The sequence below is a fragment of the Poecilia reticulata genome, chromosome 14 (assembly GCF_904066995.2).
Source record: "Poecilia reticulata chromosome 14, P_reticulata-male-v2, whole genome shotgun sequence".
NCBI classification, from domain to species: Eukaryota; Metazoa; Chordata; class Actinopteri; order Cyprinodontiformes; family Poeciliidae; genus Poecilia; species Poecilia reticulata.
In genome coordinates, this window is record NC_088843.1 from 22,220,989 (window position 1) to 22,235,154 (window position 14,166).

Below are 14,166 nucleotides of genomic sequence, written 5' to 3' on the forward strand. Positions count from 1 at the left end.
AAAACTGAAAGTGTTATGTCAACTTTTTCTGCTCCTTTTAGTAAATAGTTTAAAGAAGATCTAATGTGCAAAATTCACATTTTGTACATTTTTATACTTTATGCATCCAATAACAGTCCAGGCTTTTAAAAAAATCAATAATTCTATGTTTTTGGTGTCTGGAAAATGCAGATAAAATACAAAGATCCCATTTTATTTGTATCTTAGGTACTTTTCAAACATTCAGCTGAAAATAGGAAGAAACTGAATCTTTTTTGTTTCTGTTTAAAACCATTAATAATCAGTTAGTGGACTCAAAAAGTCCATAAGTCCAAAGAAAATCCAACCAGTCTGAAAGGACTAAAGAGAGTTTGGCTGCTTGGAAGTAAAATTTTAAAAATGAGGGATGTCTAAAGACTCATTTTTAAGGTATTTCTATTGTCTAATTTCAAAATATTTCTTCACCATTTTTTGAAGATTAATATCTGGAATCAACAAAGTTTCAGTTAAACGAAAAAGCAAAGCAGTGATGCAGCCTGGAAATAACTCGCTGAGGTTTATTCCACCAACTGTTTACTTCAGGCGCATTGGGACGCAGCGGCGCGTCACTGTGGATCACAGTCAGAGCTACCAGCCAGCCAACACGCAGCAGTGCATCATGGGAAACACTCTGCTCCTCTGGTCCAGTTTGAATAAAGCAGTAGAGGCAGAAAACATGACGACTCTCCTCTTTCTAATTAAATCAGTTCAGTTTCTGTTTATGTCACCAATTCATCAAGCAATGAGTCTTCAGATGCAATTCAGAGAAATCATCCCAGTTTAATCCAGATTACAGCAGAATAAAACCACATCCTGAGAGGTGACAGTGGAGAGGAACAACTGTCAGTGAACGAGCTTCTTCTGCAGAGTGTAACTTTATAAAAATATATATATATTTTACATATTTACCATGTGACAGTTTATGAGAAATAATCTGTGAAAAATCGATCTCTGCCTCCTCCCTGTTCCAACTAGAAACAACCAATCAGAGCCAGGAGGGCAGGGCTTAGCGCTGTCAATCACGCTCCATGTTGGCTGCTCATGTCCTCCTCCTTGCTCTCTGCTACGGTGCAGCTAGCACAGCCTGCAGTCAACGTTGGAGGTAGTTAGCATAGCCGCCAATGAAGTCGGACAAGCTGTTTTTCTGTAACTGTAAGTTGTTTCTCTCTTAGCTCATTTAGCAGTGCATACATGAGGTTGATTGACAGCGATAACACCTGCCTCTTTGCTCTGATTAGCTGTTTTAGCAAATATTTTAACAAAAGTTACATCCTGCAGCTTTAAAGTCTGAATAAGTTCATTAAGCCCTGATTGTAAGTATTGCCTCTCTCTCTGGCTGCATTTACATTCTAATGATTTTAACCTTATTTTCCCACAATGCACCCTGTCAGCACCGCCTTCCTCTCTGTTGACATTTCTCTGCTAAACTGACTGGAATCCCCAGAAACAGACGGAGCAGAAACTCATCTGTATTCAGGTTGGAGCTGAAACATCAATAAGTCCATTTCAAGGCTAAAGTTCTCAACATGCTCCACCGCAGCAGCAGATCTTTAATGGGGGATGTTTTCCTGAACTGTGTTCTGTGAGCGCCCCCTGCTGCTTGTTCTCCTCCAGGCAGCGTTTCTGCTTTGACGTTCTCCTCACTCGCTGCTCTGATCCGTCTGCCCCCCCAGAGGAGGAAGAGGAGCTGCAGCACTCTTCCTCCGGTCAGAAACAGAATCGCCTCCATCAGTGGGAACATGGAGGGTTTGATGCCCTGATGAGGGCTGAACATAGAGACACAGCTCCCCCTGGCGGTGGCTAAGCTGCCATGCTTCAGGTGTTACCATGTAGCAGAGAGGCTCTGATTCCTTGCCATACAGTTAGCATGAGCAGTAAAGCAACTTGATGAATTTGATTGGCAGTCGATCAGAAAATGAGCTTCAGAATCAATTATTTTAATTTATATTTTTTATTTGAAAACATTAAAACATTTTTGAGATTGATATATATATATATATATTTTTTTTTTTTCCCACATTTTTATTGTTCTTCCTCCTCACTGAAACTCCTTCCTATGCCACGTGGGAACAGGTTTCCTTTGCGTTTGCTACAGGATGAAATTCGCTCTGCTCTGTTTTGTGTTCAGTCACTGATAACAGGCGTCAGTATAAAACTGTTGCGCTGCGGATCTGTACAAAACAGTTGTAGAGATCCTCAGTGAAGACATGTTTGTACATCCTGAACTCTTTGGAGTTGAACCCGATTGAAAATCGATCTGTTAATTATCCCTCAGAATAAATATTATTTTATTATAGAGACTTTATGCTTGTTTTTTTGTAAATTCTTGTTTCTTCATTCTCGCTCTGTTCTGACTGATTCGTCTCTCTCCTGTCTTGCCCTCTGGTTTTCCTATGCGGTGCTCCCTGCAGGTCGCTCTCCGGCCGGATCGTGGGTGGAGTCTGGTGGTTCTTCACCCTCATTATCATCTCGTCCTACACGGCCAACCTGGCGGCCTTCCTCACTGTGGAGCGGATGGTTTCGCCCATCGAGAGCGCAGAGGATCTGGCCAAGCAGACCGACATTGCCTACGGCACGCTGGACTCAGGCTCCACCAAGGAGTTCTTCAGGGTGAGTAGGGGTTAAAGGTCAGCCCCCAGGAAAGGTAGGAGAACATATCAAGACTATTTTCTGCCAACTGACTTTCTGTTGTTTGCCTTTGAAGTCTTTGTCTCTTTGCGACCCAGAAGGAAGGCAGACCAACACAAACACCAAGAAATGATACAGTATCTGAAAAGTGTGGCAGGCAGGCAGGCACAGAGAGAGCGCCACCTCTCTGCAGACAGCCTCTTCTGTGGATGGAAATGTTTTAATTTCCATTTATTGTTGTTGTTTTAGCCATCTGACAGCCTTTGTAGTTATTTAGAGAAGAATTGTTTAAATGTACAGTTCCTCACCGCGTTGGCTAATCATGTCGCCTGCACTGTAAGGTAGGCGACATGATGGAAGAGAGGCATCAACAAGCAGAGCATTTCTGCTAGCGTTTCAAACTTAAATAAATTAATAATAAGACAGAAGAGCCGTGCCAAACAAGGTGGCTGTTAATGCTATTCAGTACATGGAAGCGTGGCAAACACAGACGTTCACTTCCTCCACTACTATTGCTAAAACTGCAGGCGGACTTCAGTTCTAAAACATCGCAGAAAATCAACGTCATAGTTTACGACTTTTCCTTCTGATCGCTGATTGGCCCGGTCAAAAATCTACTTTAGGAATCCAAGTGAATGGGAGAAAAACTGCGAAAATGACATCAGAGGTAGCTCGTCTACAGCAGCCATTTTGTTCATGTATCTTTCTCTCGCACATTGATCTGTAGAGTCCACATATTTTCTTTTAGTTGGTCCTGAAGCTCAGGGCTCTGCTCAGTCTGCCCGCCAAACCAAAACGAGTCCAAATGTTTGGACCGGCTGAATCTCTTCATTTTGGTTTGGTGCTTTTCCGCATGTGCATATGTTCCAGTACCGTCCCCATGGCAACAGCAGAACATTCCATGTAGTTACAAAATGGAGGCCAAAAGACAATGGAGATTTTTATTTTATCAAATCAATGAAGGCAGTGAATACATCTGCTTTGTGTTGGTCTGTTGGATCCCCTGGGGGTGAATACTTCTGGAGGTGTGTGTGTGTTGAAACCCCTGGGGGTGAATACTTCTGGAGGTGTGTGTGTGTGGGTGTGTGTGTGTGTTGGAACCCCTGGGAGTGAATACTTTTGGAGGTGTGTGTGTGTGTTGGAACCCCTGGGGGTGAATACTTCTGGAGGTGTGTTTCTCCTGAACCCTGCCGACTCCCCGCAGCGCTCCAAGATCGCCGTCTACGAGAAGATGTGGGGCTACATGAAGTCGGCCGAGCCCACGGTGTTCACCAAGACCACGGCGGAGGGCGTAGCGCGGGTCCGCAAGTCGAAGGGGAAGTACGCCTTCCTGCTGGAGTCCACCATGAACGAGTACACGGAGCAGAGGAAGCCCTGCGACACCATGAAAGTGGGCGGGAACCTGGACTCCAAGGGTTACGGCGTCGCCACGCCCAAGGGTTCACAGTTAAGGTGGGTGGAATAGTGTAACAATATGGCCGACGTGTTGTTATGGTATTCCACCTTCCCTGGCGTGCCGCCTTTCTGTGGTGGGGGGGTTGCTGCATGCGTGATTATGCGGGAAGGGGGCGGGGCTTGTCTATTGTTGTGTCTCTTCCAGGTGTGCAGTCCAGGTAAGTCTCTGTGGCTGAGCTGCATGAAGCTAAAGGATTTGTGTTTCTTCTGAGGAGCCGTGTGAAGGTCCAGCTCTGCCTCCATCAGACTCCACTGATCTGGGATGTGGACCTGTGTAAAAGTCTTAAACCGCCCCACATTACCTTCTTTGGTTAGAGAATAGCACCTGTTCACCAGGATACCAGGAGGTCCAGATGCTCTCCTTTGGACTTTTTCATCCAACTAATAACTTAGTTGGATGAATGTAGTTAAATCAACCATCCATCTGTCTGTCCATCCATTCAACTAGTCATCCAACGCGTCGTCCATCCAACTTTTCATCCAATCAGCAATTCATCAGTTTCTTAAATCATCCATCGATCCCTCAGTCTTGTATTTCTATTTAGTTTCTTTCTGAGCTCCGGACTATAGTAACATATATTGTAGTAAACTGCAGTAAACCACAGTAAACTGTAGTAAACTATATTGTAGTAAACTGCATTAAGCTGTAGTAAACTGCAGTAAGCTGTAGTAAACTGCAGTAAGCTGTAGTAAACTATAGTAAACTGTAGTAAATTGTAGTAAACTGTAGTAAACCACAGTAAACAGTAAACTACATTGTAGTAAACTACAGTAAGCTGTAGTAAACTACAGTAAACTACAGTAAGCTGTAGTAAACTGCAGTAAGCTGTAGTAAACTGTAGTAAACTACAGTAAGCTGTAGTAAACGGCAGTAAACTACAGTAAGCTGTAGTAAACTGCAGTAAGCTGTAGTAAACTGTAGTAAACTACAGTAAGCTGTAGTAAACTACAGTAAGCTGTAGTAAACTGCAGTAAGCTGTAGTAAACTACAGTAAGCTGTAGTAAACTGCAGTAAGCTGTAGTAAACTATAGTAAACTGTAGTAAACTACAGTAAGCTGTAGTAAACTGCAGTAAGCTGTAGTAAACTGCAGTAAGCTGTAGTAAACTGCAGTAAGCTGTAGTAAACTACAGTAAACTGTAGTAAACTACAGTAAGCTGTAGTAAACTACAGTAAGCTGTAGTAAACTGCAGTAAGCTGTAGTAAACTATAGTAAACTGTAGTAAACTACAGTAAGCTGTAGTAAACTGCAGTAAGCTGTAGTAAACTGCAGTAAGCTGTAGTAAACTATAGTAAACTGTAGTAAATTGTAGTAAACTGTAGTAAACCACAGTAAACAGTAAACTACATTGTAGTAAACTACAGTAAGCTGTAGTAAACTACAGTAAACTGTAGTAAACTGTAGTAAAGCACAGTAAACAGTAGTAAACTATATTATAGTTAACTGCATTAAGCTGTAGTAAACTACAGTAAGCTGTCGTAAACTGTAGTAAGCTCTAGTAAACTGCAGTAAATTGCAGTAAGCTGTAGTAAATTGCAGTAAACTACAGTAAGCTGTAGTAAACCACAGTAAACTGTAGTAAACCACAGTAAACAGTAGTAAACTACATTGTAGTAAACTACAGTAAGCTATAGGAAACGGCAGTAAACTGTAGTAAGCTGTAGTAAACTAGTAAGCTGTAGTAAACCACAGTAAACTAGTTAACCACAGTAAACTGTAGTAAACTATATTATAGTAAACTTCATTAAATTGCAGTAAGCTGTAGTAAACCACAGTAAACAGTAGTAACTACATTGTAGTAAACTGCATTAAGCTGTAGTAAACTACAGTAAGCTGAAGAAAACTGTAGTAAACTGCTGTAAACTGTAGTGAAGGATCTGTGAGGCTGTGCGCCACTGCTGTGGTTGGAGTTCCTGCTTTGACTAGACGCAGTCAGTGACAGATGCTGGTGGTCCTCTCCTCCAGGCTGCTTCCCGTGGAGGTGGCAGAGTCACCCTGTCACTTCCTGCTCTGCCCGCCGGGAAACCATCAGCAGCAGCAGGCTGGACGCTCACACCGCTCCTCTGACTCGGCATCATGCTGCTTTCTGTCTGCAATCTACTGTCATTACCAATGTTTCATTTTGTCAATGATGCAAAGAAATGAAAAGGATCTGAACGCACCAGGAGACAAACCTCTGGACCTTGGAGACGATCCCAAGATTGTTAAATTATTTTTTTGTTAAGAATTTACAAAAACTGAACTGGAGAAAACTTTTTCTTAAGTAATAGAAATAAAAATGTTAATGGGGAAAAATATAACTACAACATACTTAAATTGATATGTTATTTTTTGTATTTCTGTTTACTTGTATCTATTAATCAGCCTTTTAAACTGATGTGAAACAAGCAGTTTACGTCAGCTGAATTACTGCTCTCCGTTTTCCTCCTGGCGGCTACGCTAAGCTGGTCCGCAAATTGAATCCATTTGAGTATTTGTAATGTAAATGCAGGGTAAACATAATCACAATACGCTGACCTTTTATCCAGGTATGAAAAACTAAAACTTTTGAAAGTGAACTTTCACATTTCTGTTCTGAAATGTGAATGTTGGTGCAGCTTTGCATCCAATCCACTAGGTGGCAGCAATGTTCACTTGTTTTATTGAGCAGTTTTAGCTGTTTTTTAAAGGTGAAGCATATATGTGCAAAAGTTTTAAACCATTAAGTATGTACTGTTTTAAAATGAAAAATATAGACATTAAAAAGCTTTATAAAACCTGTTAAACTATTGCTTTACTGATTAAAACGAGACAGTATCTGAAGACTTTTGTCTTAAAGGCCACAATGTAATTCAACATGTAATAATAAAAAAAAAGAAAAGAAATACTTTAATTAAATAAATGTATGTATGCATATTTCTTTAAATGAAGGCATTGATTTATAAAATCGAGGAATAATGTGCTGAAATAAAATATTTCTAATTCATTTTATTGTTAAAGCATGGAATTACTTTTTGTTCCTATTTATTCTAAAATCTTGTTGAGCAGTACATCAGCAGTACCTGCTGCTCTGACAGCAGAGGTTTGGCTCAGGGAGCTTTCAGGTCTTTTAACTGGGATTAACTTTTTTCCACCCTTGTCCCTCTCTGACTTCTCCTCCCTCTCCCCCTTTCTTCTTCCTCCCCTCCCAAATTGGACAGCATACTCACCCCTCTCACCAAATATGCTTTATCGTTTTTCAAGAAGTGCCGTTAACCTGGCCGTGTTAAAGCTCAATGAGCAGGGCCTGTTGGACAAATTGAAAAACAAGTGGTGGTACGACAAAGGAGAGTGTGGCAGCGGAGGCGGTGGCGAGAAGGTTAGCCGCGATGTCGCTCTGACGTTGATGTGGGTAGGAGAGAAATGTTTGTTGGGAACAGGAGCATCTGCCGGGTCGACCCACCATTGACCCCATGAGGAAGAGGAGTGCTGTTGAAGCAGAAATACTCGCTGTTCTTGACGCAGAACGGAGCCGGTAGTTCTGGTCCAGCAGCGCTAGCCGTTGAGCTCAGAAATGTCCCGGCAGTATGCGCCTGTTCCAGAAAAGCGACGCAGCCGGGGCCCCACCTGTATATGTCTGTTGGCTCCGCCCCCTTTCCCGAACCAACCTGGGGTCACATGAGCAGAGAGCAAAGAGACATGTAGCGTCCGTGGGGCCCTCACTGGCTACGTCACTTTGTGAAGAGTACTGAGCTGCTCTTGTTGGGCTTCTTCTGACTGAATAACATAAAATAACATGTCCTATGATGTTATTTATGTTATTTCCCCACCCCGCCCTTCCCTGCCCCCCGTGATTTGAAGAACGCCCGTAAACCTTGCCGTATTGAAACTGAGTGAAGCAGGAGTCTTAGACAAACTGAAAAACAAATGGTGGTACGATAAAGGGGAGTGTGGACCCAAGGACTCTGGAAGTAAGGTCAGTCCCACCAGCCTGGGTGCCCCCCCTCCTCTCTGTGTGTCTTTGCACTCTTTTTGTCCTGCTGGCAGTGCAGCCAATGACAGACATGCAGGTAGAAGCTTAAGATGGCGGACACAGCATGACCAACACGAGGCATGAGCACCACGCACAGCAGATGGGGCCTCCCGCTTCTTCAGTGACACAAACTGCTTTTTACCACATGCTAACCATGTTAGCTTCGTTCTGTTATACTCATCATACCTGAATTTATCAACAACATATGAAGAAATGCATTAAGTAGAGATGGTTTGTTTCCATAACGTGCATACATTGGATATAAAGTTGTATATTTAGTAGAAAATTAGGCATAGATATTTATAACTCCAACCTTTAGATGGCAGCAAATGTGAATGTAGGCAGAAGAAAGACTATAGCCACTCAGCCTCTCACCGCTAGCTAAGCTAGGTTGGTGACATCAACTAAGTCACTCTTTGGTTACCTAGCAACTCCTTCACTCTTTGGCTACCTGCTGTCTAAGCCTGCTGAGTAACTTGTGCAGCAGTACTGTACCTCATAACTGCTTAAAAAAAAACAGCGTAGAGAGAAAGCTGGATAAAACAGGTAAGGTCGCACCGTTAGGCAATATTTCAGATATTCAAAACAAAAAAATCTTAATAATTGTTAATATTGACCAATATAAAGTACTTAAGCCACAATGTTTTTTCTAACATCTTAGACAGTGATACCTGTTAAATGAATCCATAAAAGTTAAATAAAAGAACGATAGTACGTACACACATCAAATAAAGGTTTCACTAGTCACAAACTCGGTTTCAAACATTTCAGATTAGGATAATCTCATCCATGTTTGAAGAGTGACCATTTTGGTTTTTAAACAAGAGCTAGTTAACGATGCTCAAGGTTTCCATTTGTCTCGATAAAGTTCCCTTTGAAGAAGAAAATATGGGTTGTGAATGTCTAGGTAGCAGCTTGAAAGCTAAAGCTAGCTAGTAGCCTCCTTCTCATTTTCCAGCGCTGACCACTCAATTACCGGCGTTGATTGCTAATTAATCTGATCAGTTCTAGCTTAGCAATGGACATAGCCTCCAGCTACAAGCAATTAGCCACCAGTGAGAGTGAGCTACTCTTAATTTGATGCTGAAACCGCGCTATTCTCAGCACCATGTTGCTTCAGTAACCAATAAAAACTTGAAATAAACAGACGACATTTGTGTCACTGTAAAAACGTTTGGCCACGTCTGAATGTGTCACAGCTGCAGAAACACTTTGTTTACCACCACAGGCGGTCAGAAGGCATGTTCAGACATGACCAGAACCTTCGACTGATCCACTCTGCTGATGCTCTGCAGCACTGAGGAGGCTTCATCTAGGAAAGCAGCATGCAAACTCCACATTTCCAATCAGATCCATGCAGCACAGCGCGCCACACACACACACACACACACACACACACACACACACACACACAGCTAGATGAGAGTAAGCATGACAGGCAGCCGTTTGGTGCCAACAGGTCGTGGATTGAATGTGCCTGAAGGCTGTGAGCTCAGATCGGCTGCATCTGGTTGAACAAAATCAGGGTTCAAAGGTCGGGAATGAAAACCAGGATCTGTTTTAAAGGGAGGACTTAAAGGAGCAGTTCATATAAAACATGGAAACAGATTTTCTCACTTACCTCAGGGTGAAAACTAACAGGAAGACAGTGGTTGAACCTCAGTAGACTGCAGACAATCACATTTTACAAAATGTTTTCAACCCCCTACAGATTTTTTAGTTTTATTTATTTTGTCAAACTTAAATTATTCAGATAATCAAACACCAGAAATAGATAAGCTTAGTAAATAAAAATAGATATTTCAAAATTAGAATTTAATTAATTAATGGGATAAATGTCTCTAAATCCATCTAATCACCCCATAAACTGGTTGTTCAAAGAAAAAAGTCAATGTTTTGAAGCATCTGAATAGAAGCTTCTGATCTCAGTCCCACAGAAAGGTCATGGTCAGAACTGAAAAGCTGACCCAGTTGCCCCGGTTCTGTGTGGAGGAATGGGCCAAAACTCCATTAACCTATGGTAAAAATCCTGAGGAAAGAAAAACGGAATGCTTGACCAAAGTCTGAAGACTTTCTGAGATGGGTAGAAACTTCTGAATCTGAAGAAAGTCTCTTTAAATATTCTGACATTTAGCAAAAAGGAATGTTGATTTCTGCTGACCTAAACAGGAAAAGTTTAGTTGAATTAAAAGAGGCAGAATCATGTAAAATCAACTTTTCTGAGCTTTCCATCATGTTTTAAAGTTTTCCCTCATCAAAGACACACCTGGAGCGTTGCCTTGATTCTTTCAGGAATACTTGATAAATCCTTTAATCTCCATGGTAGCTGTGCAAAACGCCTGGGTGGACCTAGCCCCGCCTCTGAGACACAGCTCCTCCCCTACTCAGCTCCTGCAGACTAGCCAGCAGCAATTGGCAAACATCAGCTAAGCTCATTATAGGAGTTACTTTACACAGCAACACTGGTAAAAAAAAAATAAAAAAAAAGGCATTATAAGGTTAATAGAGGAACCACGCTGGGATGACTTTCTGAAGGCTGAGCTTTAGAGCGTTAAATCAGTAAGTTACATTTCTTTTTTAAGTCATATATATCATTTTTATAACTAGAAGTTAACATCATTACTTAATTATGCTACAATACGGGACCTTGTACCTGGAAAACGCATATTATTCCCCCCTTAATGTTTGAATTTCAGGAAAACAATATAAATGTTTTTTACAGTGTAAAGTTTACACTGTAAACTGTTAGCAGACCAAGCTTCACTGTGCCTAAAAATAGTAAAAATTCATAGTTCTAGTAAACTGGGGTAAGTGAGAAAATCTATTTTAAAATTTTAACTGATTCATTAGTCTTGAGTCAATGTAGTTCTGGTCATTGTGAAAATGGTTGCAGTTTGATGAGTTTGGTGTGTTTGTGAGTGAATGATGAGAGTCTGAAAATAGATTTTTCTCCTTTTTATTCTGTCTGATTGATGCTTTGACCTCTCTGTACCAACTTGTCCTGATTTTAGTTTTTCCTGTCCTCACTGGAAACAGGACAAGTCGTCCCAGGCCCTCAGCCTGAGCAACGTGGCGGGGGTCTTCTACATCCTCGTCGGGGGCCTGGGTTTGGCAATGCTGGTGGCCCTCATCGAATTCTGCTACAAGTCGCGCAACGAGGCCAAAAGAATGAAGGTGGAGGCCCAGTCCCCATCCCAAACCCCGTCCCAACACCCCCATTCCCACCACTCCCACCGCCGCTGCTACCCCTGCCGCTCCGGCAGCCCCCGCCATAGTCCCGAGCCTAGCCAGAGCCCCAGACGCAGCGGCAGCATCCGCAACTTAGCCGAGTTTAGTGAGGTTTTGAATGGTTATGGCAGCGACGGGGAGGCTAAGATGTAGCTGTGGTTTTCCTAGAAGCTTCACCCAATCCTTTGCTCTCCCTTCACTAGCTCCTTGCCAGAGATTGTAAGTGAAACCTGTCGCCTCGCCTCCCTGTGCTCGCGCCGCCATGCTGAGTGACTGTTGTGACCAGTGGCAAAGCGCTTCCCACCTCCCTGTCTTAGCTGCTCACTTTGTGCTGCTGTGACGTACTGGTCTGCGTTTGAGCTTCCCCTCGGTGTGACAGGACGTGATGAGTCATCCTCAGACTTTATGTCGTCTCTAATGCTTCGCAGTTTGTGTGGCTACAGAGACTGGACCTCATTCATCATACAGAAACCTTCTTTCCGCCAAAACAAAACATGCATTGCTAATTCTCAACACAGAAACCACTGTAGATACAGTGCAGGAGTATTTTTTTAAACTACAGTACCTTCCATAATTATTGGCACCCCATCCAACCTTTAATTCAGTGTTGAGTGTTGAACGTTGCAGAAGCTCGCCTAGCTATTGGCAAGGCTCCCAAATAGTCTGACCCAGACGTCCGCTTTGAGTACACCTCAGGCAGAAGGTCAAGTTTTATGAGTGCATACTTTAGGTGTAGTTGAAGGGGACATCCGCCAGACAAGTCTTCTCCAAGGTCAATTGTTTACGACCATGAACTTGAGGTGTAGTCAAAGTAGTCGTCGTTTACGTTGTCATCTGCCAGATATGTCCATGCAAATATAAATTTTTCTCACTGTACAGGAGGCTTACTCAAAGTCTGCCGGACACATCCACACAAAGGTCAGTTTTTATGAGCGTGTAATTGAGGCGTACTCAAAGGGGATCTACGCCAAACACGTCCAGGCAGAGGAGCAGAGGGATCAAGAAATGCTGAACAAAATGACACAATTTTTGTCACGTAAATGTGACAATAACAACTGATTCTGGTACTCTGGCAAGACTATGCAAAATGTATGCTATGCTATGTCCTTCAATGCTAATCCCAGTTAGTTTGTGACCAGAATCCTGAGAACATTTTTCTTCTTTGCTCATGAAGGAACCAGAGCCAGTAACTTTCCTTTTCCACCATCTGTCCATCGTTGGTCCTCTATGGGCTAACTGGTTGTAGAGTAGGCCTCCAGGCAAGCTTGGTCTGGTATTGCTCTGCTTCATAAGACCCATCTTACATGGACTCCTCCGTCTGATGTGGGAACATCCATCAGCAGTTAGAAGTTCCTTAATGCTCTGATCAACTCAAAATAAAGAAACATATTTAATGGGGGCTGCTGGGGTGCCAATGGGTTTAGGGATTCAAGCAGGAGTATCAATAAGTGCTTAGCTGGCTGGATCTAGGTTTCTTTCTTTTCCAGTGTCACCCCTGAGGTGATGCTTTTCTAATAGGCTTGAGGAAAGATAGATGAGGATCAATGTCTCACATTTACAACTGTGAGGACATCAAACTGTAGAGCTTTTGTCCATTTTACTCGTCTTCAAACTTTAAGTCCTATAGGAAAAAGTCTGTGTCCTTCTAAAGGTCTCAGGTAGGACACACTGTCTTAAGTCTGTCCCTAAATAATCCCAACCTTTAGCAAATTCATGTTCTCAGGAACGGAATCCTCCAGATGAGTCCAAGAACTTTATCTTTTCTGTTGTTGACTTCCAGATCTCTGTCCCCAGTCTATATCTGTCCAACGTTGTGTACCCCATCAGCATAAACTCTTCATGAGCTTCACCGTTGCTCAGTCAGCTTCCCTGTCTTCCCTGCACCTATCACTGTGAAATCATTCTGTTGGTAATGGGTTTATACAGAGATAAGTGGCTGCATATAAATGTCTGCAGAACTGAGCAGAACCACTTTCATGTTTTCCCTCCAAGGAGTCAGACTTTTAGCTCTCCAGAATTTCTGGGCGTCTTCAAAGTTTTTCTTTGGACTTGGGTTGCTTTGGATAAATCTTCTGAGACCGGCAAAACCTTGTAACGTGACTAGAATCGGTTTTTGGACATAAGAAGTGTCAGCAAACCTTGAAAATCTAAAAAAGCAAAACATCTGGCAAAGACCTGAAACAAAGACCCCATTCAATACGTTTGATCCAACTCCAGTCCGTTTGAAAGTCCAGTTCATGTAGACATTCACACTTCATTGGTTCATGTGGGGAGGTGTGAACACGTAATCAAGCCAAATAAGCGGAAGTGGACTACAGTGCAGGGCATTCTGGGTAAATGGCTCATGGAGAAATTCTCCAACCGCTAAAATCTGACGCCTCCATTTCTGTTTCCAATTGATGAAGAAGGAAGTAACACTTGGTGTCTTCAGAGGTTTTTGTTTCGTTTCCTTCAGTGGTTCTTGGTGCAGCGCCTCCACAGGCGAGGAGGGGAACAGGTTGATCAAAGGGTTTGGTTGGTTAGACTCGGAGCAGAAAGATAGAGAACCACAGCAGCTGGAGGAGGAACAAAGGTTGAAGTTTTGGTTCCAGTAGAACAGAGTCTACTGAAAACTCCAAGTGCAGCTACTTTTCCTAGAACGTGTAGCTCTTTAGTTTACCAGTTTCAGCATGATGTTAAATCCTCTAAATAGATAAAACAGCCACTTTTCTGTATTCTGCTCAGCTTTTATCTGCTGAAAGTCTTGCTCTCTCTCACTGTCGCAGCCAGAAACATCTGCAGACGTCACCTAGTATGTGGAAAATGTAGTTTCCTGATGCTGAAAACAGTCAATACTGAGTCTTCAT

At 42.5% G+C, this 14,166-nt stretch overlaps 1 protein-coding gene across 8 annotated transcripts in view; it reads left to right on the top strand.

Annotated features, from left to right (window-relative positions):
* gria4b (glutamate receptor, ionotropic, AMPA 4b) overlaps window positions 1-14,166 on the top strand; it is a 90,558-nt gene that overhangs the window by 71,390 nt on the left and 5,002 nt on the right. For 2 of the 8 annotated variants that reach the window (XM_081615208.1, XM_081615206.1), the window contains exons 12-15: window positions 2,430-2,628; window positions 3,851-4,098; window positions 7,921-8,035; window positions 11,129-11,266. In XM_081615208.1, the coding sequence (XP_081471334.1) occupies window positions 2,430-2,628; window positions 3,851-4,098; window positions 7,921-8,035; window positions 11,129-11,266 (700 nt within the window). The other 6 variants (XM_081615207.1, XM_081615205.1, XR_014090786.1 and 3 more) reach the window with 5 other exon arrangements.